General features: G+C 35.1%; 2 protein-coding genes across 2 annotated transcripts in view; both read left to right on the forward strand.

Annotated features, from left to right (window-relative positions):
• The window catches only part of LOC136990449 (uncharacterized), a 90221-nt gene extending 65076 nt beyond the window's left edge, over positions 1 to 25145 (forward strand). Inside the window, exons 5-7 of the mRNA XM_067288837.1 lie at positions 24611 to 24679; positions 24769 to 24858; positions 24999 to 25145. Of these exons, the coding sequence (XP_067144938.1) occupies positions 24611 to 24679; positions 24769 to 24858; positions 24999 to 25136 (297 nt within the window). The 3' untranslated portion in view covers positions 25137 to 25145. The remainder of the gene's footprint in view (positions 1 to 24610; positions 24680 to 24768; positions 24859 to 24998) is intronic.
• On the forward strand, positions 15081 to 19040 carry LOC136990467 (sulfite oxidase-like). The gene is made up of 8 exons (XM_067288854.1): positions 15081 to 15203; positions 15286 to 15461; positions 17201 to 17454; positions 17543 to 17721; positions 17810 to 17999; positions 18063 to 18260; positions 18325 to 18792; positions 18877 to 19040. Exons 1-8 carry the CDS (start codon positions 15142 to 15144, stop codon positions 19033 to 19035), a joined length of 1686 nt encoding a protein of 561 aa, XP_067144955.1. The 5' UTR covers positions 15081 to 15141; the 3' UTR covers positions 19036 to 19040.
• Positions 25146 to 26606: the final 1461 nt, after the last annotated feature.

Raw genomic sequence — 26606 nt, forward strand, 5'->3', positions numbered from 1 at the left:
TAATTATTGAAAATACAATAAACTCACTTTTATTTTGTCTTCTACCGACAAACGAGCGGAAGCGAAGATCCTTATTTCTTGAAAAGAATCATAAGCCTAAACACATAAATTAAAAAAAATGTCATTGAAAATATAAGATCGATAAAAATTCTTATTTTTCCCATCAGAACTTACGAATGCTGAAATACGGGAAACAGCAAAAGAGAACAAGAATCCCAGAAAAATAGAAAAAATGGTAGCGAGGCATAACAATAGCCGCATAATTATATCCAGTTCGCCGAAAATAGCATTGTAGATAAAAAAGGCTATGATATAAATTGCTATGCCAAATATAACAAAAAATAGCTCACTCCATTTATTATTCATCTGATTTATTAGATCATAAATCTCTGCATGCTTTGAGATGATTTGGTCGACATCATACTTTGCGCATCTATTCCTGGTTAATTTTAATTGTTTGGCTAACTCTTTGAATCTCTCGAGTATCAAAAGGCCTACTGATAACGCTGCCGGTATCATCCAACAATAAAATGCCATTTTGTAAGTACCAAGTACAGTAAACGAAAGAGAACAAAAAAGTGCTCGAAATGAAGTCGAAGCCTTCTCTACTACCGGAAAGAAACCAAACGAGGACATCAAAGCGTTAAAAATGAAAATTACGAGAAAAGCAAGACCGAAAAATCTTAACATTACCAATTGATACCGAAACAATTTTTCCTTCTCACCAGCGTAACTCGATATTTTCATGTCAAAGCTTATTTTTCTCTTACCGATATGTATGCAAACAATGGAACCAATGTTAATGAAATAAAAGGCCATTTTCAAAAAAGGATGCATTTCTCTACCATTATATCTTTCAATAGGACTACAGAAAATAACATTCTCTTTAGTTGCAAGATTATGAAAGAGAAATGCAATTGTTTCAGTAACCATCAAGATCAGAATATATTTCCTGTAGATTTCTATAATCTTTGATTGTCTGGCGTTCAACCGCCGACAATCGCAGCGTTTGTAAAAAATATCGCCAAAAACTATAGACATAGAAATTATGGGATAAAGCATGCAGTAAACGCAATTCTCCGCCATATTGCATCTAACCAGAAGTAATGGAGCTTATTACCCTCTAACAATTCTAAATTACTACTGTAATGCCGTTTACTAGAAATAGCATCGATTTTTTCTTCTCATTCCACGTGTATTCGCTTATATCAGAACGCAAATAAACGAAATAGTTTACTCATCTATGCGCTGTGCAGAATCTTATGATCAAAAAGCGATCGATCAATGTCAATTCAACTTCCAATGAGTTTATTTTTTTGAATGAATGTTTTTATATTTCTACTTAATTAAAAATATAGATTTGATTTTTAATAATACTTAAGATGTTATTAGACTTTTTTTTCTTTTAATTATTTCCGCCCTGTGGGTAGAAAGAGAACCTCTTTTTAGCAAGTCTATTATGGATTCGGCCACACAATGAGGCCGAATCCATAACGGCTTGCTGAAAAGAGGCCCGACATATCCGGACACACCACCTCCGAAAAATTCCCGGGGATATTTCCACCGTTCGGATTCGATCCCGGATCCCCCAGAGCGATATGCTGCCATCTCGACCGCTCGGCCATCCGTCTGTCGATGTTATTAGATTAGTTTGAATGTATTGAATCAAGGTAACGCAACACGGGCAATCTGCCAAATAGGAGAATTTCCCGTGAGGACTTTCTTGGAGAAAACTGGACCATGTGTAAATGTCTAACACGTGAAGAAAACTCGGATAATTCCACGTGGACCGACCCGTCAACCTGCGACTCTTAGCCGGAGTTTTCTCTACTCGTCCACTGGCTAGCCAAATTAAACAGAACCCGTCTTTGAAATATTAACAGTAAAAAGAATAAAAAGTCTGATTTTATTATTTTATTGGTTTTTATTTAATAAATAATCTCAAACTTTTAATTAAATCGTTTAATAGAATAACATCGATAATCAAAAATATTAATTAATTTTATAATCGAAATGGGCTGATAATAATAATAACGACGATAATAATAATTATTATTAGATGCTGAAAGTTGAAATTTGATACACAGTTAGGGTACGCCATGAGAATGCACACTAAGCAAGATTTATATAAGAGTCAGGACACGCGTACTGGAGCCGCCATTTTGGGCCTTTTTGAGTCGCGTGTTTAAAACAAACTTGTACGAGCAGTCAGTTTTATACGACATTATTTAGACTAATTTATGCAATTATAGTTTAATTAATGTCGTATAAAACTGATTGCTCGTACAAGTTTGTTTTAAACATGCGACTCTAAAAGGCCCAAAATGGCGGCTCCAGTACTCGTGTCCTGACCTCCTTATATAGACCTTGACACTAAGAAGGGATTTTTGAAAATTTTCCCCGCGAGGGAGAGGGAGAGGGTTAAGATTACCCTATGAATTCTGCTTTTACTGTAGTGTTTTAGATGCGGTTTTTTCGTTTCTGCGGAAAATCGAACATATTTTTAAACTTTCTAAAAATTCTCTGATTAGTCTCGGAAGAGAGTGAACCTAATTCTTGCACCCGTTGAAAACGGGTAAGATCGGCTATAATCTAATAATTTTGATTTTTGCTATCATTACTTTTGCACGAGCAATTGCCGGGCTCATCTGCTAGTATTTACATACAAGAAACTCAAGATGTTTGCCAATAATTATACAACATCTTATATAAGTTTTCAAGGGTATAGAAAATAACACGGTTTATTACTTTATATAATTCTGATGAATTATATAAAGTAATAATCCGATATATTTTATTATCGTTATATAAATAGAAATTTTACATAGTGCATTTAATAATTTTTTATTACAAGGTGTTATTTAATGAAACATTTCGAAATGAGTTTTAAAAAATTTAACTTAAAATAATTAAATAAGACAGAAATGTACAAAATTTAATCTTTGCAGACTAAACGTAAATTGCTTATTTCTAACACAAAAATTTATTTATGAAAAAACGTTTACGCCATGATTCGGATCCATCTTTAATTAGCTGAATTGAACGATTCTTCAGTATTATCTTATATTTATGGATATGTCCGAACCAGTGGCGTGCGTAACATTTGATGACAGGGAAGCTGTGTTTCTGTGAGAAGCCGACTTCCAGGGGCAATCAGTTAATTGCGCGTCTGTAACCGTTCTTGGTTCCATTCGTATTGTTTGTTCGATAAGCCAGTAAGTAGACTTCTCTAAATGTATTTTTAATATCACAATTACATTCCGAATCGCTAGTCACGATATAAGAGCCAAAATTATAAATAAAATAATAAAAACTTACTCGGTGAAGTGCGGTGGATATACATACCTGGTACAATATATTGTTCAGTTGTATTAATATACAGTACTTTTAAAGAAAGTTATAATTAAATGTAGCTTTGTAAAGAAACGTACATAAAATTAACATAAAATATTCTTTGAGAGTCACTCTCATTGAACTGGAAGAATTTCTGTCTTTATTATCTAATTTTACGAAGAAATCAGTCCCCACTGTACTCGGCTAGAGATTGGTTGGGTTAAGCTTTTGTTTAAGTAAAATTCTGGCTCTTTCGGCAGGGTTTTATTTATGTCCCAAATTCTCTAATCTCTTAATTATTTAATTACTTCTTAAGTAGAAATAAGTCGAAACCGGTTACTTTGTACCTGAATATTTGTAGTCGTGGGAAAATAGTGGAAAGACAAATTTTTATGACAACGGATACATAAATCGTAAATTTAAGGAAAATAAATTCTGGAGCTTTTTTGTACCTTGTGCGTCTCATTCATTAAATTGGGTTGTAAATGATGCTGCCAAAGTAACAGTTTCATTTTTTAACATTGTACAAGATTTGTACACGTTTTTTCCTGCATACTCTTATAGATGGGACATACTCGTAATATCGCTGGTATATAAAAGGGGAATCATAATATCACTGGTTTAAGATTGAAATCCGTAAGTAATATAAGATGGGAGAGCAGAATAAAATATCAAATATTTTAACGGATTTTTTTTAACTTTTGTCAACTATACAGAACTCCCTCACCACCCGGTCGCCCCATTGTGGGCCTGGCCGAACCCATAATGGGCTTTCTAAAAGAGGCCCTCTTAGTGCCCACAGGGTGGAAAGAGTTAAAAAAAAAAAACTATATAGAACTATCATAAAAACATACTACAATAGAGAGTCGAAAATCGGAATCAATTGGGGACTGGGGTTGTTCAGATTAGTAATTTGTTCCGATTACCGATTATGTACGAATAAATATATTAACCTGTCCGATGTTCAAATTTTTCTCCGTTGCGTGTCGCTGCGTGTTGAATTTTCGTCGATTTTAAGCCTAACGAAAATTTTTATAATAATAATCGAGGCTATCGTATCGTTAAAAATTATTTCTGCATTTTGTACAAACAAAATAAATATATTGAAGAATATAAAAACATGAAAATTATACTTCAGAAGTAAATCTAGTATCAAAAACGTTCGATTCAGCTCGACACAGTCCGACTGAAAATCGTTCCGATTACCGGCGATTCCGATTACCGGGGTTCCGATTAACGACTCTCTACTGTAGTAAATTCCTATCGGTTGGGTTAAGTTATAAATGTACTGTAGTCTCAAGACCACGTGTTCTGTTGCGTAACCGGCTCGTAACCAGCCCCTTGGGTGGTTCAAGTAGTATAGGAGGGATGGGCCCTCATAGTGTAAAAGTTCCCTGTTTGTTGTTGTAAAAGTCAATGGGAGAAGGAGAGATATGTGGTCTGAAGATCACGTGTTCTATTGCGTAACCAACTCCTTGGGTGGGCTACAGGGTAAAGAAGGGATACGCATTCTCGATAACAACTGAAAAACCCGGATCAAGGAGGAAAGGAGGTGGATCGCGCATGCTCGAGGGAAGAAGAGGGACTTTTTCGGAAGAAAGAAAGGGAGCGAGGACGTGTGGACGAGAGAGTCGCGAGATTGTTTTTTTGTGTGTTGTTTCCTTTGTTTTTGTGTCTGTTATAGTGGAAGGACAGAGTAGTGATTGGAAGGACTAAAATAAACCTTCAAGTTCCTTGCATTGGAGTCATAGAGTGTATGATTTTTTTCTATTTCTTTTTGTTTTGTTCCTGCACGGGGAATACTCTCAAGATCGAGTACTTCCCCCACAGTACTTATGATTTACATAATCGGTTGAGGGCGGTTAACAGCCCAGAACCGGTCCGGGATAGAACCATTGGAAACGTTATATGTGTGTAGCTTCCACCAGCTAAACCGTGTGCAGTGGCGTAGCGTGGGTGTCAGCCGCCCGGGGCGGAGGAAAATTTCGCCGCTCCCTTATTTAGGCATTTTACAAGATATTATTATTTATTGTGAAATTTTGCCGCTCCCTAAAAGTGCCGCCCGGGGCGGCCGCCCCTATCGCCCCCACTACGCTACGCCACTGACCGTGTGAGGTTGGGGCTCTGTAAAGCTCATGCGCGAATGAGTATAATCTGGCTGCTTGGAAGCTGACCTGGTTTCGACAATACAGCGCTTCCATTCCGCCACTGATATTCGAATATACAATAACAATCTTATCGTTTATTTCACATGTAGTATAGAAATTTATAATAAGATACATAATGCAATTATAGTAAAATATTAATTTTAATTAATTCAAACTACGTTAAAATATGAAAATTTATACTTTAGAAAATACAAGGGAAGCGGCGCTTCCACCGCTTCCAATGACGGCACGCCACTGTAACCTGCATGCTATTAAAGTGAAATCTATTCTTACAAACTTGTTTCCTGATTTCTGCTTTACAAATTTCGCTTTCTACTGAAATGATTGTTGAGTATTTTGTCTAAACTTGACGTGGGAAGACGATTAAGTGAAATAAACTAAATTAACAATAAACTTTGTCATAAAAATATAATTGTATGAACGAACTAGTATACCTAGTATACCAGAGCCCCTTTTTAACCGCCATTTAAAATTATCGAGTGGCGTTTCCACTTCCCAGGACGAGGACCTAAAGGTTGGATTTCGGGAAGCTGTGTTGGTGTTATGTGACGGGGTTGTTTACAGCTGTGACGCGTGATATGTAAATGAATGAATGCGATGAACAAATTAGATAATGATTCAATTTTGAATGTTATCGTGAGGGGTGTTTGTAAGAAAGTATTGTAACGAATATATACATTTAAAAAAAAAAAGATAAAAACTTCAATTAATGAAATACGCGCTAACAGATGCATTAAATAATACATACATACCGACGGCCGGATGGCCGAGCGGTAAAGGTGGCAGCCTACCGCTCTGGGGGACCCGGGATCGAATCCGAGCGGGTCGAATAATCCCCAGGAATTTTTCGGGGGGTGGTCCGTTCGGATATGTCGGGCCCCGTCCCTCACCACCCGGTCGCCCCATTGTGGGCCTGGCCGAACCCATAATGGGCCTACTAAAAGAGGCCCTCTTGGTGCCCACAGGGCGGAAAGAGTTAAAAAAAAAAAAAAAAAAAAATACATACATACCTGATGCCGAGTATGGCGTGATCAATATGGTGAAAACTCTTGAGGGAAATCTGGTAATTGCAATTATTAAACTAATCCGGATGGACATAAACTTTGCGACATTTTACTGCTATGTAAATACTCTTCATGTACCAATTAATGTATCTGTACGAATGTGTCATAAACTTGTCCCCGGGCCAGATATTTACAATGAAGGCGTACTCCCGGGCCCAAGAATATTATTACAAAGTAAAGCAACGACAAGTCGAAAGTATTAAATAATTAAAATCGTGTATTAAGATGTGAATCATGTATCTAACCCAACGTCTGTCGGACTTGTAATATTAATCGCGACAACAGTATTGAGTAACCAAAATAATTATTAAGTATTAATTAAGTAATTCTAAATGATAAATCGTAAACTAATAAGAATTATCTTATATCCTAATTAGCAAATGTTTATACAGTACTTACTGTATCATACTATTTTATACCAATGTCTATAGAACGCTATTTCTCTTACTTTACCAATTTTCGTATTATATATTTTGTTTTTCTACTTCTGCATTTTATTTTCTTCTTGTTGTTTTGGATTGCTTTTCGTCTTGCATCTTCTGCGTCAATCGCTTATTGTTCGGCAGGTGGGAGATGATGTCGTTGAACTGAAGAAACTGTAATTATCTTTTATTTAAAATTCGAACTTTAAGTGAAGAATTCTAATTACTTAATCAAATATAATTACGATCGTAGAAGTCACACTGGATTATTAATGTATTAAAGGAGAGATAAACGTATAACTTGTACAATTCTTGTAATTATCTTCGTTGTTGTCACAAGTATTGTTTCTTCTATAATAACTGTCAAGAGAATTGTTGGAATGATTGTTTAATTTTTATATTCTTTACGTCAAACTTTTCGAGATATATGAATATTAATGTTTTGTTATAAAATGACTGTAATTATATAAGCTATTTAAATAGTTCGGTGTTAAGCTGAGTACTGGTGTCTTTTGTGTTGTTATTCGTAATTTTGTTAGAATGACAATGCATTTTTTTTAACTTGTAGAGTTCTGGAGCCTTTTCTCAACAGTAATTTCGCAGTTTTGGATGTATTTTAAATTATTTGGGATCACCAGGTATTAGTTATTTAAGAATTTGTAAAATTATTTTAAATTCTTCTTTAAAGTGTGTAAACAGCTGAACCAACTTGAATATCTTGCAAAATAAATATAATAAATTTTATTTATTTATTTTTTATTTATAATCTGAAACCGTGTTTCGTACTTTGTTGCTTCAAGCACAATTGAGTGTTACAAATTAAGACACTTGGCGGTTTTTTCATCTTTTATTCAGACTGAAAAAACCGCCAAGTGTCTTAATTTGTAACACTCAACTGTGGGGTCCCCCAATTGTGTTTGAAGCAACAAAAATATAAAATTTATTATTATTATAATTAGGGGCGAATCCTCACCAAAATTTTTCGGCGTGCTGAAAGTTATAATAAGAATAATAGGCCTATCTCTGGCACTAAACAATAGGCAGAAACGTTATTTGGTGTTAATAAAAAAAAGTACGGACTATTATAAAGCCCATTATACAGTGCGTACCGTGACATTTGATGACAGGGAAGCTGTGTTTCTGTAAGAAGCCGACTTCCAGGGGCAATCAGTTAATTGCGCGTCAGTGATGGTCTAGGGCAGTGGTTCTTAACCTTTTTATACTCGCGGCCCACCAAATATTTCATAATTTTTTGTGACCCCCATTTTTTAATAATAATTTATATTTGATAATTTGATAATTTATCTATAATAAATTGATTTTTTTATTATTGCTTTATTTTTTATATAATAAATGTAAATCATAACTTTATTATTTCATTATCTATTTAAATAACATTCAAACTTCACAATTAAACATGAAAACTCATTAATTTTTAACAGAAAATAAAATAAGAAACATGTCGATAAATCGATCCAATGTCGATGCTAAAACTAAACTAAAACTAAAACGCCCACTTGTGGTAAGGATTTTGCATATCTTTTGCAAAAATATTTAAATTTTCAAAGCCTACTATTTTTCCTAATTATTTTTAAAATTCCAAGCATTAATAGTTTCTTAAAATTGCTTTGGAATAAAAGAAGTAAATACTGCGGTGTAAGTAGCATATTTACATTTATTTCTTCTGTACCAACAAAGTTGTATGTAGGAAGAAATACAAAATAAATAAATAAAAACTAAATAGGAAAACTTTATCTTTCTTATTTCACTTTTCAATACGATATTCGGATTATACATCAATTTTCTTTTTATTATATTCCGAAGGAAATTTTGCATAATTTGGCGGCCCCCGGCAAACTTCTTATGGACCCCCAGGGGCCGCAGCCCCCCTGTTAAGAATCACTGGTCTAGGGTCCATTCGTATTCATTTGTTCGATAAGCCAGTAAAAACTGTAGACTTCTCTAAATGTATTTTTAATATCACAATTACATTCCGAATCGCTAGCCACGATATAAGGGCTAAAATTAAAAATAAATTATAAAAACTTACTCGGTAAAATAAAATGTGCGGTGGATATACATACCTGGTACAATGTATTGTTCGATTGTATTAATATACTTTTAAAGAAAATTATAATTAAAATATAGCTTTGTAAAGAAACGTACATAAAAATAACATAAAATATTCTTTACTTTTTAAATATCTTGATACGAGTAGCTAATGGATGGAACTAGTGACGGTCCAGGTAGGTGTGTGCGTGCCAAATCCCGAGGGTGCCGATACCGGTCAATGTCAAATGCCTCTTTTGTCGCATCACTAGTATATCTCAAAGGACGCCACAGGGCTGTTGTAAATTTTAAACGTTTCTCACCGTAGCTGTAAAAATCTAACTATGTTAAACTTAATAGTCATTCGTTTTCTAACTAATTCGTTTTAATACCAGGTGTACACGGAAATCAGTTTCCCACTGTACTGAGCGAGTGATTGGTTCTGTTAAGCTTTTGTTGAAGTAAAATTCTGGCTCTTTCAACAGGATTTTATTTATGTCCCCATTCCCTAATCTCTTAATTATTTAGTCACTTCTTAAGTAGAAATAAGTCGAAACCAGTTACTTTGTACCTGAATATCTGTAGTCTTGGGAAAACAGTGGAAAGACAAATTTTTATGACAACGGATATATAAATCGTAAATTTAAGGAAAATAAATTGTAGAGCTTTTTTTTGTACCATTGTATGTACTGTACGTCTCATTCATTAAATTTGGTTGTAAATGATGCTGCCAAAGTAACAGTTAATTTTTAACACTGTACTAGAATCGTACACGTTTTTTCTGCATCTCCTTACAGATGGGACATACTAAATCGTAATATCACCGGTTTAACATCGAAATCCGTAAGTAATATAAGATGGGAGAGCGGAATAAACGCAGAATAAATATATCAAATATTTTAATGGATTTTTTTAAACTCCTGTCAACTATACAGAACTATCATAAAAACATGCCAGTAAACTCCTATCGGTTGGGTTAAGTTATAAATCTAGTCTAGGGTGGGCAACCTTTTTTATAACATGGGCCAGAATAAATTTTACGTTTTTCCGCGGGCCGTAGTAGTTAATTGACGCCTTTTTGTGACTCGTAATTTTTTTAGTCTGCAAATATGAAATAAATAAATAAAAAGTTTATACTACATTTATTTCTCTTATCGTTTTCGAAAATTACAAAGAATTGGAAAAATAACTATTAATTAGTTATTTTTCCAATTTAATAATCTATTAAAGATCTCGCGGGCCGGATAGAGACTTTTTGCGAGCCGTAGCTGGCCCGCGGCCGGGGTTGTCCGCCGTTGATCTAGTCTACTCGTGATTCACGTAATCGGGCGAGGGCGGCCGAATATCTAGCAGGCAGGCGGCTAAACAGCCCACAACCGGTCCGGGATATAAAATTAGAAGCTTTATGTGTGAAGCATCCACCAGCTAAACCGGGTGACGTTGGTGCTCTGTAAAGCGCATGCGCCAATGCCTATAATCTGGCTGCTTGGAAGTTGACAGGCAGGTGGCTAACAGCCCACAACTGCTCCGGGATATAAAGCTGTACTCTTTACGAGTGTGTCGCTTCTACCAGCTAAACCGGGTGAGGTTGGTGCACTGTAAACCGCATGTGCTAATGCCTATATAATCTGGCTGATTGGAGACTGACCCGGTTTCGACATTCCTTCCGCCACCGAATTATTCGAATATACAATAGCAATCTTATCGTTTTTTTTCACATGTAGTATAGAAATTTGTAAAAGATACATAATGCAGTTATAATAAAATATTAATTTTAATTAATTCAAAGTACGTTAAAATATGAAAATTTATATTTTATAAAATTCAAGGGAAGGTCATTGGAAGGTGGAATCGGCGCTTCCATCGCTTCCAATGACGGCACGCCACTGCCATTATATCTACACATGAAATATAATGAAAAAGTATTAAAAATTTATGATAATTCAAATTTTTTGGGCCCTCGACACTGGAGCTCGGGCTTAAGCCCTATTAATCTCTATGTAGATCCGCCTCTGTACACAGTACATGTATGCTGACTGGATACCGCAAGCTTTCGATACAATCTGACCATGTTAAATGCTTCGAATGGCGCACTTGTTTGCTGTGGCAAACCTCCACACGAGCAAGCGATCGAGTTCCAGCAAGCATGGCAATGACTTAAAACGGCTAGCGGCTAGCTATCGATGTAAGCGCAAACACAAATGATAAAAGAGTTTACACGTTAGAATAAATTATTATTGGCATATTTGTTCTCATATAAAAAGTATATTAACAGTCAAACCTTTCTCTTAAGCATGTGACGCGTGCTAAGCAAGCCCAGAGAATTTGTCCCTGATTATAATTCAGAGTTAAGCTGATTTTACAATATCACTGACAACGCGACTGAGTGTTCATTCAAAGTTCGCCAGTGCAATGTGCCCTACAGTACGTTCATTCCTAAATTCACGCCTGCTTCAAGCGTTTGCTTGCACAACGACTCTAATTAAATTCTGCTTATCATGGAGTAGAATGAAAAAGAGTGTATTTGTGAAGGTGTAAGTTTCATGTCAACGAGTAATAAGCGCATGCATAGCAAATTTGTTGGGTTGTAGTTGTCTCGGAAACTTGTAGGGTGGCACATTTTTATTTTTAGTCGTATTTGAAAAATGTCTCGATTCCTTTCGGTCCTAGAATTTTACAACAGGCTCTCTAGATCTACGCAGAAATTTTATATATTAAGTCATAAGATTATAGTAATAAATATAAAAGACAGGAAGCATGGGAAAAACTTCGAAAATATTGGCTACTTCTGACAAAATTACTATGAAAAACGTAAAAGGTAGAATAAATTTTTTCGGAGAAAGTTTCACGAGGGAATTGAATAAAGTTAAACAATCTCGTTCCTCAACTGAAAATGTGTGTATGCTTTTCTTTATCAAGCCCATTTTGGGTTGGGTCGGTTCCATAGTCCGGTGCTGAAGAACGAGAACAGACATATCCGGACAGACCACCTTCCGAAAAATTCTTAGTCCTGTATAGAGTGATAGGCTGTAACCTTATCGCTTGTCTTCAGGCCTCTGTAGACTGTCTGTAGTTGTAAATTTTTGTATCGTAATCAAATTCCTGTTTTCCATATATTATAGTTTCATCAAGTATTTGTCAAATTCCAATGCTTTATCAAAAAAGAAATTAAATTTGAAAACAAAATTGAATTTGTTGTCGGTTTTTTTAGTTTGTCTGACAAATTTAGAGTTTCGTTTTGTTTCCTGTGAAATCTGGTGTTTTCTAGTATACTCGTCCTAAATGCGACCATTCAACCTTTTTCTTCGACAGGGTGACAAGGGACGGGACCTGACACCAATTGAAAGATTCCCGGGACTTTTTCGATCTGTCCGGATTCGACCCCGGATCCCCCAGAACGGTACGCCGCCATCTTGACCGCTCGAATATGCTTATTGCGAACGAATACTGCGCATTAATTGTGCGTTATTGAAAAGTAACGTCAATAAAATATATTCTCGGTAATGACAGTTAATTACAAAGATTCTACAATAAATCTTTTCATTTAAGATGTAGTTTGCAGTTAGTTTTGGTTTTGTAACGTGCCCATAAAGGGTATTGTATAGCAACGCAAGATGCTACACGCGTCCGAATCAAAATGAAGTCCATCAATATTAGAAAAAAGAAAGTGAAGAAATCAGTTGTGTGGTATTTTTGCTGGACAATCTTTCTCGTATACTATTTGTACCAAATATCAAAAGAAATCCTCGATTAGCCGGCAATGTGGCAGATTTGAAGAATTAAGTTTTTTGGATACAATGGAATGTTTTTGGCCTTCAAGAAGTCCATCATAAGTTTTGTCAGGCCATAAGATGAATTCGTTATGTTAAGAAAAGGGATTAAAATTTTCTTTAGACATTTGTTTTGGTACGTGTCGGCATCAATTGCAAGGGATCCCTTCTTAAAAGATGGCTTCGAAACACCCGTTGGTGAAATGGCAGCAAGACTTTTGCTTGAAATTTCTTTTTAAATTTGTACTTCACTTCTTGAGGTGTTTAATTCTCATTGCTCACATAGTAGATTTCATTTTCTGGTATTTCTATGCCGGAGAGAGAAAATACTTCTCGTCGTCCAAAACAGACGTTTTGTTTTCAAAATCTCTCATCGGCCATCTTTATTGCGTTCGGATTTCAGCAATTTTTTTCACCAGTCCACAAAAATGAATAATATTTTGTACTCTTGTAAGTTCAAAAGTTTTGATCATTTCTCAGTTTTTAAAATTTATAATGATTGTTGACGAAAGTATTCATTATGTGTACAAGTCAGTATACTAGATGAGTGCTACATACTCACCGTTACTTACATAAATGTGATTTTTACCTATAATCGATGCATCTGTTCCTAACAATTTCTTAACAACTTTTTTCTTATAATTATTATCATCATTTAATAATAAAATTAAGATTAGTGAATGTGTGTATATGCAATTGATTTCACTTTTCTATTTTGAATAACATCAAAGTCGATTTTTGTGTATGGTCATAGTCATAAAGTCATTTAAGTTGCAATGGTTTAAAAATATTTCTTTGTTTTTCGAACTTTTAGGTTTGTCATACATAACAATAAATTATTTAAAAAATCTAGCAACGAGTTGTGTAACTATCCTGGCTTTTATGAAATTTTATTTTAAAAATAACATTTGTATTATTAATCAAAATAAACAACTAAAATTGTATGTGGCGCCATCTGTTACTAGATTTTGTGATAAAAAATGGTTGATGAGGGTCTTGTGTACCGAAATGAATTCTGATGATAGAAGTGTCATTTTAATGTTACCAGTAGCAGTGTGACAAGTCTCTGTTATCTCTACTGTAGTATTTGAGATATTAGTTTCAATTATTTTCGAGACAAGAAACTCTTTTATAAAAATGCAGCTCGGCATTGTGACGATGACACAATAAATAATTGCTCGTCTAATTATAATTTGATATCTGTGATGATATGCTAATTACAATACAGGATAATCCACGGCTTGGATCTGGTGTTCCAGGACTAACACCTTTAGTGATGGTTTTGTTCTTGAGATTTCTCAGTGTTTCGGTGTAAGAGCCACACTATACGTAAAATCCGATCCAAGGAACGACGTTCCATTATGAAACGGCCTACCAATGGGTGAGTGGATAAAACTACTGAACATTCGTGGGTTTGAGTCTCGCTAACCGGCTGGCCACCTCTTTGAAGCTGTTATTTCATTTCTTAATTTAACTTGTTCCTACAAAAGTCTCTAACTGGTTCTAGAGTGCATGTTATTCTTCGCATGGTAAAATAACATTTCGCGTGAGCCAGGGACTTCTGTTCGAACAAACCTGACCTGCCGTCCGGGTCAGCAATTTTGAAAAGGTGGCAACACTACTTTCGAGGCTGACAAATTTGCGACGTTTTCTCGATAAATCACACTCTAAGTGTCCCCACGATCGAAAGTCACGAGGCTTGCAGCGCCAGAAGTGCCGTAGTGGCGAGTTATTGGTACTAAATATTTTTGTCACGGAAGTCTTACGTGTGTCCCGAAATATCACCACGTCAAATGTGATCGCATTTCAACTGCTAAATATCAATCTACACAGCGTTAAATAGGGGTGTAATAAAATTTTAACTTTTAGCTATTAACTTTTCCGCAACATTCACAGAAATTTTTAAGATGAACCTTCTCTTTTAAACATTAAAAAATTATAAAAGAAGGGAAGATTAGAAAAGATAGGGTACGGCAATTCAATGCGTGGATGATCTGCCAAAAGGAATAGCCTCTCAGGGACATTTGCAGAAACTAGATCCCATTTAGATGAAAAAATGAGGTAAACTTCCACGTGGCAAGCCGTTCGTTGGTCGGGCGTGATGATCCTACGACCTCGATGATTTAATTTAACACTCGGCCACTGGCAGGCAATAAGAGTGAAGAAAAGGAACAGAACCGAAATAATTTTCAAGTTTTATTTATTCGATTTTGAAAACGCACGAGAAATCTTTCTTTATCGAATGAATTTTTTCAAAACGATCGAATTCTAATTTAAAATCTATAGAAAATCGAATTCATTTCTGCTCTGAATCTGGTGGAGGAAAGGTTGAAAAATGAAACTTTCGTTGGGAAAAAGTATTTTATCGAAAGTAGAAAATTTTTCTCTGCTTTACAGGTACGATAGAATTTATTATTATTAATCGATTATTATCTTATTATATTATTTATTATATACATATTTTTTTATTGTCGTTTAGTAAAGCAGAAAAGTGCGTACCCAAAATCGGAAGTGTTGCCCTGGAAAGAAAATCCACTTTCAGTAACGGGGAAAATTCCAAAAGTGGATGGAATAAAAGTGTTTTGCTTGGTTCCGCCATTTTGGGGTTGACATCGGGGGCTCTTTACTTAAAATATAAGTCGAAAAGAGAGTTTTGTAAGTTAAAATAATTAATTTTCTTTATTTTTTAAAAGACTTTTAAAATGAAATTAGTCAAAAAAATTTGAAGAAAATAGAAAATCGAATTTCGAACAAAATAGATCCTTCGGTATTTAGAACAGAATCGAGTAGATTAAAATGTTATTTGATACGATATAATTAATTATTTATCTTAATTTATTTAAAAATTAGAAATATATGAGATGCATAAAACGTGCTTAAGACAATTTTATTAATTACGAAAAGAATAGAATTTGAAAATTTTTATCGAACACATTCTAGAAAAATTTCGTTTATGTACATTATGAAAAGTTATCGCACCAAAATGCGATTTGTAAAATAAATACAGTCGAATCGCCAAAAATGGACGAATTGTAAATAGCGGTCATTTTTTTAAAAGAGAAAAGGATGCATACAACCCGCAAGCAACGGCCATTGTTTATGTTTCAGTCGTGTAGCGGTTCGACAGTACAGTAGACCACCCTATAACACGGCGAAAAAATTGCAATCGTGTTCGTATAACACGCTAAAAAGAAACTCGTATAACACGGTAAACCGTCATCGCCGACTCGTGTCGCTACAGGATTCGTCAAATCTGGACCAATAGCGGATATTGTACAAACCGTTGAGTTTAAACGAGCAGCGGACCTACTAAAAAACCTTTTATTATTTAACGGCCATAAAAATTATATTTATATTAATGACGTTTCCAAAGTTCAGCGAATTTTTCGCAGAAAAATAACTTATCGGGAAACACGCGCCTACCGTTCGACGAGCCGCTCCGCGACGAAAACAAGCTTAAGCAATGGCGTCGTCAAACGGTGCGCACTCGGTACGTAATCCTACAATTTTTTGTTTATAGCATAGTTTATATGGATTATTCTAAAAAAATCATACGTGATTTGGAAATGTTGACTCAAATTAGTCTAGAATCGATTAATTATATGTAAGAAAACTTTTCAAACAGCCGTAGCCCCTAAACTGCACACGTGCCGGGCTGTGATTGTCCGTGTATTTAAGTGAGTCGTACAACACGGATTCATATAACACGGAACGTATCTATCCTGTTATATACTGTACATCTTTTTGACTTTTTTGACCTTTGTTGCATCTGTTTTTTATTAATCAGGATTTTTGTATAAATTGGAAATTTAAAAATACAGTCAAACCTGTTTTTATGCGCTCTTTTTATGTGCGATTTTTATTTGTGCGATTTTTTAATGCTAATTTTTAATTTGTGCGGTTTTTTTTTGTGCGATTTTTTATTTGTGCGGTATAGTTGGCGACTAGTCTCGTGCGATTCGTCATGTCTCACGTTGACTTATTATAGCTGAATAAACTTATTATAGCATAAATGCACTTATTATAGTAATATTATTGCATGAATATGCGAAAAATGAAATAATTTACTTTTTAAGTAAAAATACACCACCTGAACAAAAATATGTAAAACAGACGATAGACCAGACGATGCAGTCAAGTGCTCACATCTGTTGTCAATAAATTCTATTTCTTACGGTTTAGAGTTATTTTCCATGTGAGACTTTTTTTATGCGGTCCCTATTGACCGCATAAAAAAATATTTTTATAATTGTGTTGCGAAAACTATTTTTTACAGCCATTTGTGAAGTTTCGTGCGATTTTTTTATGCGTTTTTTTTAATGCGGTCCCTATCCACCGCATAAAAACAGGTTTGACTGTATACATTTATTTATTTTATAATTTTAATTCGGCAGTCGTCAATCCTTTGCCTATGCTGGAAGCAGAATGTAGAAAATACGGCGAACTCCATCCGTGTTTGCCTAATTATTCTGCAAAACAAGTCGCCGAACACGACACGTTGAATAAGTGTATTTGGGTAACGTACAGAGCGGGCGTGTACGACATAACGAAGTACATCAGCCAACATCCAGACGATAAAATAAAATTTGCAGCCGGAGGATCGCTAGAGCCTTTTTGGGAATTATATGGCACCCACAAACGCGATGAGGTACATTAAAAAAAATATATATTTTTTAAAAATTGTACGCCAGGTAAATTGGTGGAAAGTTTACCATTCGTTCTTACCTATAATTCAGATGATGGAGATATTAGAGAAGTACCGCATTGGCAATCTTTGTATGGAAGACAGAAAACCGAGCAGAGATATGTACGACAACGAGCCCGATAGACATCCTAGCCTGAAAGTAGCTTGTCGTCAACCGTTTAATGCGGAAACACCTTTAGAATTGCTGGGTGAAAAATTTGTCACGCCAAAGTAAGCTAGAAAATCTTTCGTGTGGCACTAATGCAATATTAAATTTAATTCATATCGAAGAAATTAAACGTTTTCTCTCTCACTATAGCGCACTCTTCTATGTCCGCAATCACTTTCCTGTTCCTCAGGTAAGTGGTAGAGATTATAAATTAACCATTCAATTAATGGACGGCAAGACCACTTGTTATTCGCTGAAAGATCTGATTTGCAAGTTCCCGAAATACACAATGAATGCAACTATTCAATCGGCTGGCATCAGAAGATCCGAATTAGATAAAGTACGTGTTTGTATTTACTACAAAAAGCCAATCGTGTAAATAATTATAACAATTATTTAATAGCTAAAAGATACTTCGGGATTGAAATGGTGTTCGGGAGCAATAGGTACTGCAACCTGGGGCGGTGCTAAATTGGTGGATGTGTTAAAGTGTGCGGGAGTCGATTTGAACGATGCAAATATCAAACATATCCATTTTGAAGGATTAGATAAAGACTGCAAGACTAACACCCACTATTCAGTTTCCGTTCCGGCTCATAAGGTATCGACAGTTTTTAATTTCTTTCGACGAAACCAAAATTTGTAACTTACCCATTTTATCATAGGCTCTTGATCCGAAAGGAGATGTTTTACTAGCTTACGAAATGAACGGATGCCCTCTTCCTCCGGACCACGGTTATCCGGTAAGAGTGGTAGTGCCGGGTTACGTTGGCACTCGAAGTGTGAAATGGCTAGGGAAGATAAGTATGGCGTGCAGAGAAAGCGATAGCGAATGGCAGCAGAATGATTATAAGAGTTTCTCCCCGAATGTGGATGCGAATAATGTAAATTGGTGTAAATCTGTAGCCATTCAGGAAATTCCAGTCGTTTCCGCCATTTGTGAACCGGTGAATAACAGCAAAGTAAAGATCTGCGACGGTAAATTGAAAATAAAAGGTTACGCATGGAGCGGAGGTGGAAGGAAGATTATTCGGGTAGATGTTTCCGTAGACGAGGGTAAGACATGGAAAACTGCAAATTTGAAGCAGGAAGATACGCCTCTGCATCGATCCTGGGCCTGGACAATGTGGGAAGTAAGTGAAATAGATCTTTCAGAATCATATGATATGTTTTGCTTTTATACGAATGCAATTACTGAAAATAAATGTTTATTTTAGGTGGAAGTTCCGGTAAAGCAAAGGAATTGCGGTCTAGGAATCATATGCAAAGCGGTAGATTCTTCTTATAACGTGCAACCAGAAACGTTTCCTCCTATCTGGAATCTACGCGGTTTTCTGGGAACAGCCTGGCATAAAATCAACGTCACCTTACAATAACATTTTTAAAAACTGATTGAATAATTTCTTTCGGACGTTGAGCAAAATTTCAAAATTATTCAAGAAAATTCTTATTTTTTGTTCATAAATTAATAAATATTTTCAAAGAAAATAAAATATAATAACTATTTTAAAAAATTAGTTATTTTTGAAAGAGTTTTCCTTTTCAGTTTATCTTATAACATTTTATATGTCTTTTGATTTACAAGCTTTTTTTTAGTAAGTTTAGAAACCAAAATGCATTTCCGAATACAATAATAAAGTCTACATATTCAATTAATGTATCTGATTTATGGGTGGACATATGGGGCACGTACCAGAAACGTGCACAAAAGGGGGGAAACGTTTTAAACGAAACTGCAGGTTGTATTTATAAATACCGTTTAAATTTAAAGAAGACTACAGTAGAAATTGCACGGGTGTTAGTCGCTACACACAGGTGCCTCCATAACTATAAGTATCTTGGGGCACCGCATAGATAAATCCGACCCCGAGTATATACAGTGGCTAGGTATGCTAGTTAAAAGTTAAAGATGGATCCGAATCATGGCATAAACGTTTTTTAATAAATAAATTTTGGTGTTAAAAATAAGCAATTTACGTTTAGTCTGCAAAGATGGAATTTTGTACATTTCTGTCTTATTTAATTATTTTAAGTTAAATTTTTTAAAACTCATTTCGAAATGTTTCATTAAATAACACCTTGTAATAAAAAAATTATTAAATGCAGTATGTAAAATTTCTATTTATATATCGATAATAAAATATATCGGATTATTACTTTATATAATTCATCAGAATTATATAAAATAATAAACCGTGTTATTTTCTATACCCTTGAAAAGTTATATAAGATCTTGTATAATTATTGACAAACATCTTGAGTCTCTTGTATGTAAATACTAGCAGATGAGCCAGGCATTGCTCGTGCAAAAGTAATGATAGCAAAGATCAAAATTATTAGATTATAGCCGATCTTACCCGTTTTCAACGGGTGCAAGAATTAGGTTCACTCTCTTCCGAGACTAATCAGAGAATTTTTAGAAAGTTTAAAAATATGTTCGATTTTCCGCAGAAACGAAAAAACCGCATCTAAAACACTACAGTAAAAGCAGAATTCATAGGGTAATCTTAACCCTCTCCCTCTCCCTCGCGGGGAAAATTTTCAAAAATCCCTTCTTAGTGTCAAGGTCTATATAAGGAGGTCAGGACACGAGTACTGGAGCCGCCATTTTGGGCCTTTTTAGAGTCGCATGTTTAAAACAAACTTGTACGAGCAGTCGGTTTTATACGACATTAATTAAACTAAAATTGCATAAATTAGTCTAAATAATGTCGTATAATACTGACTACTCGTACAAGTTTGTTTTAAACACGCGACTCAAAAAGGCCCAAAATGGTGGCTCCAGTACGCGTGTCCTGACCTTATATAAATCTTGCTTAGTGTGCATTCTCATGGCGTACCTTAACTGTGTACCAAATTTCAACTTTCAGTATCTAATAATAATTATTATTATCGTCGTTATTATTATTATCAGCCCATTTCGATTATAAAATTAATTAATATTTTTGATTATCGATGTTATTTTATTAAACGATTTAACCTTCGGGGTGCCTGGTGAAGAAATTTCCGCCGAGCGCCTAGTGGAGTTTCAGAGACCCCAAAATAAAACACTACATTGTATGGCTTGTAAAGATAATTCCAATATTATGTTAATATATACAGGGTGGGCCAGCGAAAACGAAACGGCAGAGTGTTCGTGTTCGTCCAAGCAAAGCGCTCGGACAGGTCGATTTTACTCTCGAGGGGACATCTTATGCAATAAAGTTTTTGCGATTCTGAATACAACAGACAACAAAAAATTTTAAAAAACTCATTTATTTTGTATTAACTAAACAAATCATTTATTTCGAAAAAAATGTTTGTTTAGTTAATATTCAGATTCGCAAAAACTTTATTGCATAAGATGTCCCCTCGAGAGTAAAATCGACCTGTCCGAGCGCTTTGCTTGGACGAACACGAACACTCTGCCGTTTCGTTTTCGCTGGCCCACCCTGTATATATAATAGATTTATTGAGACATATTTAAATAAAAGAATCATTGATTTACGTGAAATGTTTATTCACACGACTATGTAATAAAAAACATTAACTTTTTTTGTTGTAACAAAAATATTAACTTTGTTTTTCTAGAAATCATGATGTAATCTATACTAATATATAAAGAGGTAACTTAGTTTGGTTGTAACAGGTAATCTCCGAAACTACTCATCCGATTTCAAAAATTCTTTCACCAATATTTAGAATGGACCTTCAGGGTGGACATAGGCTATATATTATTCCGTTAAACGTTCATATAAATTAAAAGATAACATCTAGAATTAAGGCTTTTATGTCCAACAGATGGCGCTAACTCCGACGACCTAAGTTTGCTTTTCTGTGAGGCATTATGCTTTTCTGTGAGGATGAACTAAAGCAGATTATCTTCTATCTATCTATATAAATAGAAATGTAATGTTTATGTTTCTACCGATTCCTTTGAAACTTTGACACAACGTTGTATTTGAATAAACACAAGTTTTTACATAATATACATGTCGAAATTCCCCACCCACCGGGGGAGATAGACGGGATTAAGGCTTACCATGAAAAACTCTGCTTCTATTAAACTATTTTAGATGCGGTTTTTTGCGTTTTAATAGGATACGTTAACAGAATATACATTAAAAAGGTATTTTTCGATATTCCCCCGCGGGGAGTGGGACATAAATAAGACTTACCATGAAGAACTCGGCTTCTATTTATACTATTTTAGATGTGTTTTTTTTTTTTTTTTTTTTGTTTTTGATTGCATTTTAATAGGGTTTGTCAAGAGAATGTACACTAAGAAGGAATTTTTTAAAATTCCCTCCACGGGGGAAGTTTTATACATTTATAATAGATACATTTTAAGCCACGACAACGCGTGGCCGGGTCTGCTAGTTTCATTATAATTTAAGTATTTTGGCATCATTTTAATGGCACATAATATAACTATCTGTTAAGGCATACAAATTAATCTTCTTCAGTTAAAATTTCAACTCGAGAATTCAGACATTTTTCCCATAGTAATTTCGCATAGCGGCCAGATGGCCGAGCGGTCAAAGTTCGCAGCCTGGCGCCCTGGGGGACCCGGGATCGAATCCGGACGGGTCGAAAAATCCCCAGGAATTTTTCGGAGGGTGGTGCATCCGGATACGTCGGTCCCCGTCCCTCACCACCCGGCCGCCCCATTGTGGCCTGGCCGAACCCATAATGGGCTTGCTATAAAAGGCCCTATTAGTGCCCACAGGGCGGAAAGAGTTACAAAAAAAAAAAAAAAAGTAATTTCGCATGTTCGATGCAAATAAATCTAGATCATTCTTTACAGACGCTCAGTAGCTGCTTAACGTTTATCTACTGACAACGTGAACGTGTTAAAGACCAAACAAACACAATGAATACGAACTTTACACAAAAAATATTACTTACACTTTTGCAACGCGGAGCGTCTGGTGGGGTCTGTGAGGCCCGGCACTTATTCAAACACGCCTTGTTCGCAGGATATCGCGCGATAAACTAAAGATTTTGTGAGGATCGCAAGCGCATGAAGAGAACTAAAGCTACTAATAACCTTAAGTAGCTAACGCAAATATTAAAATAGTTATGAACTTTTGAAAATGAGTAGGGCCTCTCAGACCCCACCAGGCACCCCGAGAATTAATTAAAAGTTTGAGATTATTTAATAAATAAAAACCAATAAAATAATACAATCAGACTTTTTATCCTTTTTACTGTTAACATTTCAAAGACGGGTTCTGTTTAATTTGGCTAGCCAGTGGACGAGTAGCGAAAACTCCGGCTAAGGGTCGCAGGTTGACAGGTCTGTCCACGTGGAATTATCCGAGTTTTCTTCACGTGTTAGACATTTACACATGGTCCAGTTTTCTCCAAGAAAGTCCTCACGGGAGACTCTCCTCTTTGGCAGATTGTCCGTGTTGCGTTACCTTGATTCAATCGATTCAAACTAATTTAATAACATCGAAAGCCGGATGGCCGAGCGGTCGAGATGGCAGCATATCGCTGTGGGGATCCGAAATCGAATCCGAACGGTCGAAATATCCCCGGGAATTTTTCGGTGGTGGTGTGTCCAGATATGTCGGGCCTTTTTTCAGCAAGCCCGTTATGGATTCGGCCCCATTGTGTGGCCGAATCCATAACAGACTTGCTAAAAAAAGTGTCTCTTAGTACCCACAGGGCAGAAATAATTAAAAAAAAAAGTCTAATAACGTCTTAGGTATTATTATAATCAGAAATATAATCAGAAATATATTAATAGAAATATTCATTTTAAATTGAATTGATATTGATCGATTGCACTCCGATCATAAAATTCTGCACATCGCATAGATGAGTAAACTGTTTCGCTTATTTGCGTTCTGATATAAGCGAATACACATAGAATGAGAAGGAAAAATCGATGCTATTACTAGAAATTGGCCTTACGGTAGTAACTTAGAATTGTTAGAGAGTAATAAGCTCCATTACTTCTGGTTAGAAGCAATATGGCGGAGAATTGCGTTTACTGCATGCTTTATCCCATAATCTCTATCTCTATAATTTTTGGCAATATTTTTCACAAACGCTGCGATTGTCGCCAGTTGAACGCCAGGCAATCAAAAATAATAGAATTTTACAGGAAATGCATTCTGATAGTGTTGGTTACTGCAACAATTGTATTTGTCCTTCAGAATCTTGCAACTAAAGAGAATGTTATTTTCTGTAGTCCTATTGAAAGATATAACGGTAGAGAAATTCATCCTTTTCTGAAAATGGCGTTTTATTCCATTAATATTGGTTGCATTCTTTGCATACATATCGGTAAGAAAAAAATAAGCTTTGACATGAAAATATCGAGTTACGCTGGTGAGAAGGAAAAATTGTTTCGGTATCAATTGGTACTGTTAAAATTTTTCGGTCTTGCTTTTCTCGTAGATTTTCATTTTTAACACTTTGATGTCCTCGCTTGTTTTCTTTCCGGTAGTAGAAAAGGCTTCGAGTTCATTTCGAGCACTTTTTTGCTCTCTTTCGCTTACTGTACTTGGTACTTACAACATGGCATTTTATTTATGGATGATACCCGCAGCGTTATTAGTAGGCCTTTTGATACTCGAGAGATTCAAAGAGTTAGCCAAACAATTAAGATTAACCAGGAATAGATGCGCAAAGTATGATGTGGACGAAATCATCTGGAAGCATGCAGAGATTTATGATCTTATAAATCAGATGAATAATAAATGGAGTGAGCTATTTTTTGTTATATTTGGCATAGCAATTTATATCATAGCCCTTTTTATCTACAATGCTATTTTCGGCGAACTGGATATAATTTATCGGGTATTGTTATGTCTCAGCGACCATTTTTTTTGTTTTTCTGGAATTCTTGTTCTCTTTCGCTGTTTCCCGTATTTCGGCATTCGTAAGTTCTAATGGGAAAAATAAGAAATTTATCAATTTTATATTTTCAATAACATTTTTTAAATTTTATGTGTTTAGGCTTATGATTCTTTTCAAGAAATAAGGATCTTCGCTTCCGCTCGTTTGTCGGTAGAAGACAAAATAAAAGTGAGTTTATTGTATTTTCAATAATTACAAATAAAACTGTACTTGTGTAATTGTATTTATTTTAATTATTAAAATTTATGTTCACTTAGTTGTTGGATTTCATGAAAAAGTTTCGAGAAAACGAACTGGGATTTAGTTGTGGTGGTTTCTTCGTTGCATCGAAGGGATGTCCGGTAAAGGTATATTGAGGTTTATCAAATATAAGAAACATATGTAGAGTATAAATTCGAGTTCTGTAACGATTCATTTACATTTGTAAAGATTTTAAAACGTCAAAAAATAGGAAAAAAAATTAATTGTTCTTTTTTATCGTTAATAGGTGTACAGTTCGCTCTACTCCGCCTTCAACATTCTGTTGCAAGTTCGGGACATTTTGAAAGGTGGAGATAACAAGTGTATTTCTTTCGCTGCACACATTTTAAATCTATCTCAAAATTCCACTTTGTTGCAAAAATAATCGCCAATAATTACCATTTACAGAATATGGTAGATATTTTAATTGAATTTAACGCTTAATTAATTAATTACTGTAAAAAATTTAAATCGGTTTAAACGTTTGCATTTTTGCGTTAATTAAGTAATTACATAATATGTTCCGTTTAATGAATGAGAGGTTCGGATTGATGGAAAAAGTCAACGCAATACAAGAGCGATCTGTCAACGGAGTGTCATTCCGGGGGACTTTTTATGAGAAATTGGCCCTGCTTTAGTTGTCAAACACGTGAAGAAAACTCGCGTGGTCAGTCGTTGGTCAAGCGCGAACCCGCCCGCAAGCGTTATTCATTGATTTTCATCATTCAGGTATTGTGGACACTATTAGAGCCGGATTTAGATATTTGTCCCACACTACAACAAGACCCCCCTTTCTCCTTTACCAAATAATATTGGGCTATATATATATATATAGCCCAATATTATTTGGTATATATATATATATATTTGTATATATATATATACAAACGGATTTTTAAGAATAGGACGAGGCTCTATGCTACAGCTTATTTTACCTTATGCGTAAATCCAACTCTGAGCACAGTGAATAAAAGGAAGTAAATAATTAGCCTACATATAGCACAGATTTTGAAAAACTTTTATGGGATGTAGATAGAATTTCACGATGAAAATTTAAACCTTATTAAATTTCGATACTGAATTTAATTTAAAGGTTATCCATAGGTAGGCTTACCATAATGTTTTTTCTCAAACCGGGAAAATTTTGAGACAATAGAACGAAAAATAAATCGGCACCTTTAAAATGTGACAATACATTTGAGGCAGTTCCTATTGCGTGCCTTGTGTTTCGCACATTTCAAGTGATTTTTAATTTAATGTCGGAACGCCCACCATGTGTTACTGAAAATTCTGAATGGAACAGTTGAGTTTGTAAATACGATTACACACGTTTTTCAAAAACGGATAATCCTTTTTTAATTCATCAGTAAACACACGGTTTTTTTTTGGCATTTTGGAAATTTAATTTGATGTATAGTACAAAATAATCACAAATGTCAACTAGCAATTTGAACTCGACTAAGATAAAACTTGAGCAACAATGACGTGGCCAGTGTATGTTTCAGTCTTGCCAACTCTAACTGTAACAAAATATCTAAAAAGACGAACTAAAAATACCTGGATCTTATAGGCTACACGATATTGTAAATTTTGTAAAAAAATATCTGGATGAAAAACATAATACTGTACATCTAAATTCATCAGGCCACATGCTACAGATTTTGGGGGAAAAACATCTAGACAACATTAAAAGTGCTTAGATCTAGATACAAAATATTTAGATTGCAACAGTGAGTGTAACAGAGGGAGTATTTTAGTTTCCAAATCGCCATTTTACTCCAGGCTGCACTATTTTTACTTCTTGTATATTCGGCACTTTTAAAATTTACCAAATAACCGAGACAAAATGACAAAC

Source organism: Centruroides vittatus, unplaced genomic scaffold (genome assembly GCF_030686945.1).
Source record: "Centruroides vittatus isolate TY-2023 unplaced genomic scaffold, ASM3068694v2 contig_1314, whole genome shotgun sequence".
In the NCBI taxonomy this organism is placed as follows: domain Eukaryota; kingdom Metazoa; phylum Arthropoda; class Arachnida; order Scorpiones; family Buthidae; genus Centruroides; species Centruroides vittatus.

What these genes read in the sequence shown, in the direction of transcription:
- LOC136990467 (XM_067288854.1), top strand. Translation starts at nt 15,142, where the DNA reads ATGAAACTTTCGTTGGGAAAAAGTATTTTATCGAAAGTAGAAAATTTT. An exon ending in GAAAAATTTGTCACGCCAAA is followed by an intron (nt 17,722 to 17,809) that starts GTAAGCTAGAAA and finishes CTCTCACTATAG; the next exon opens with CGCACTCTTCTATGTCCGCA. An exon ending in GAAGATCCGAATTAGATAAA is followed by an intron (nt 18,000 to 18,062) that starts GTACGTGTTTGT and finishes ATTATTTAATAG; the next exon opens with CTAAAAGATACTTCGGGATT.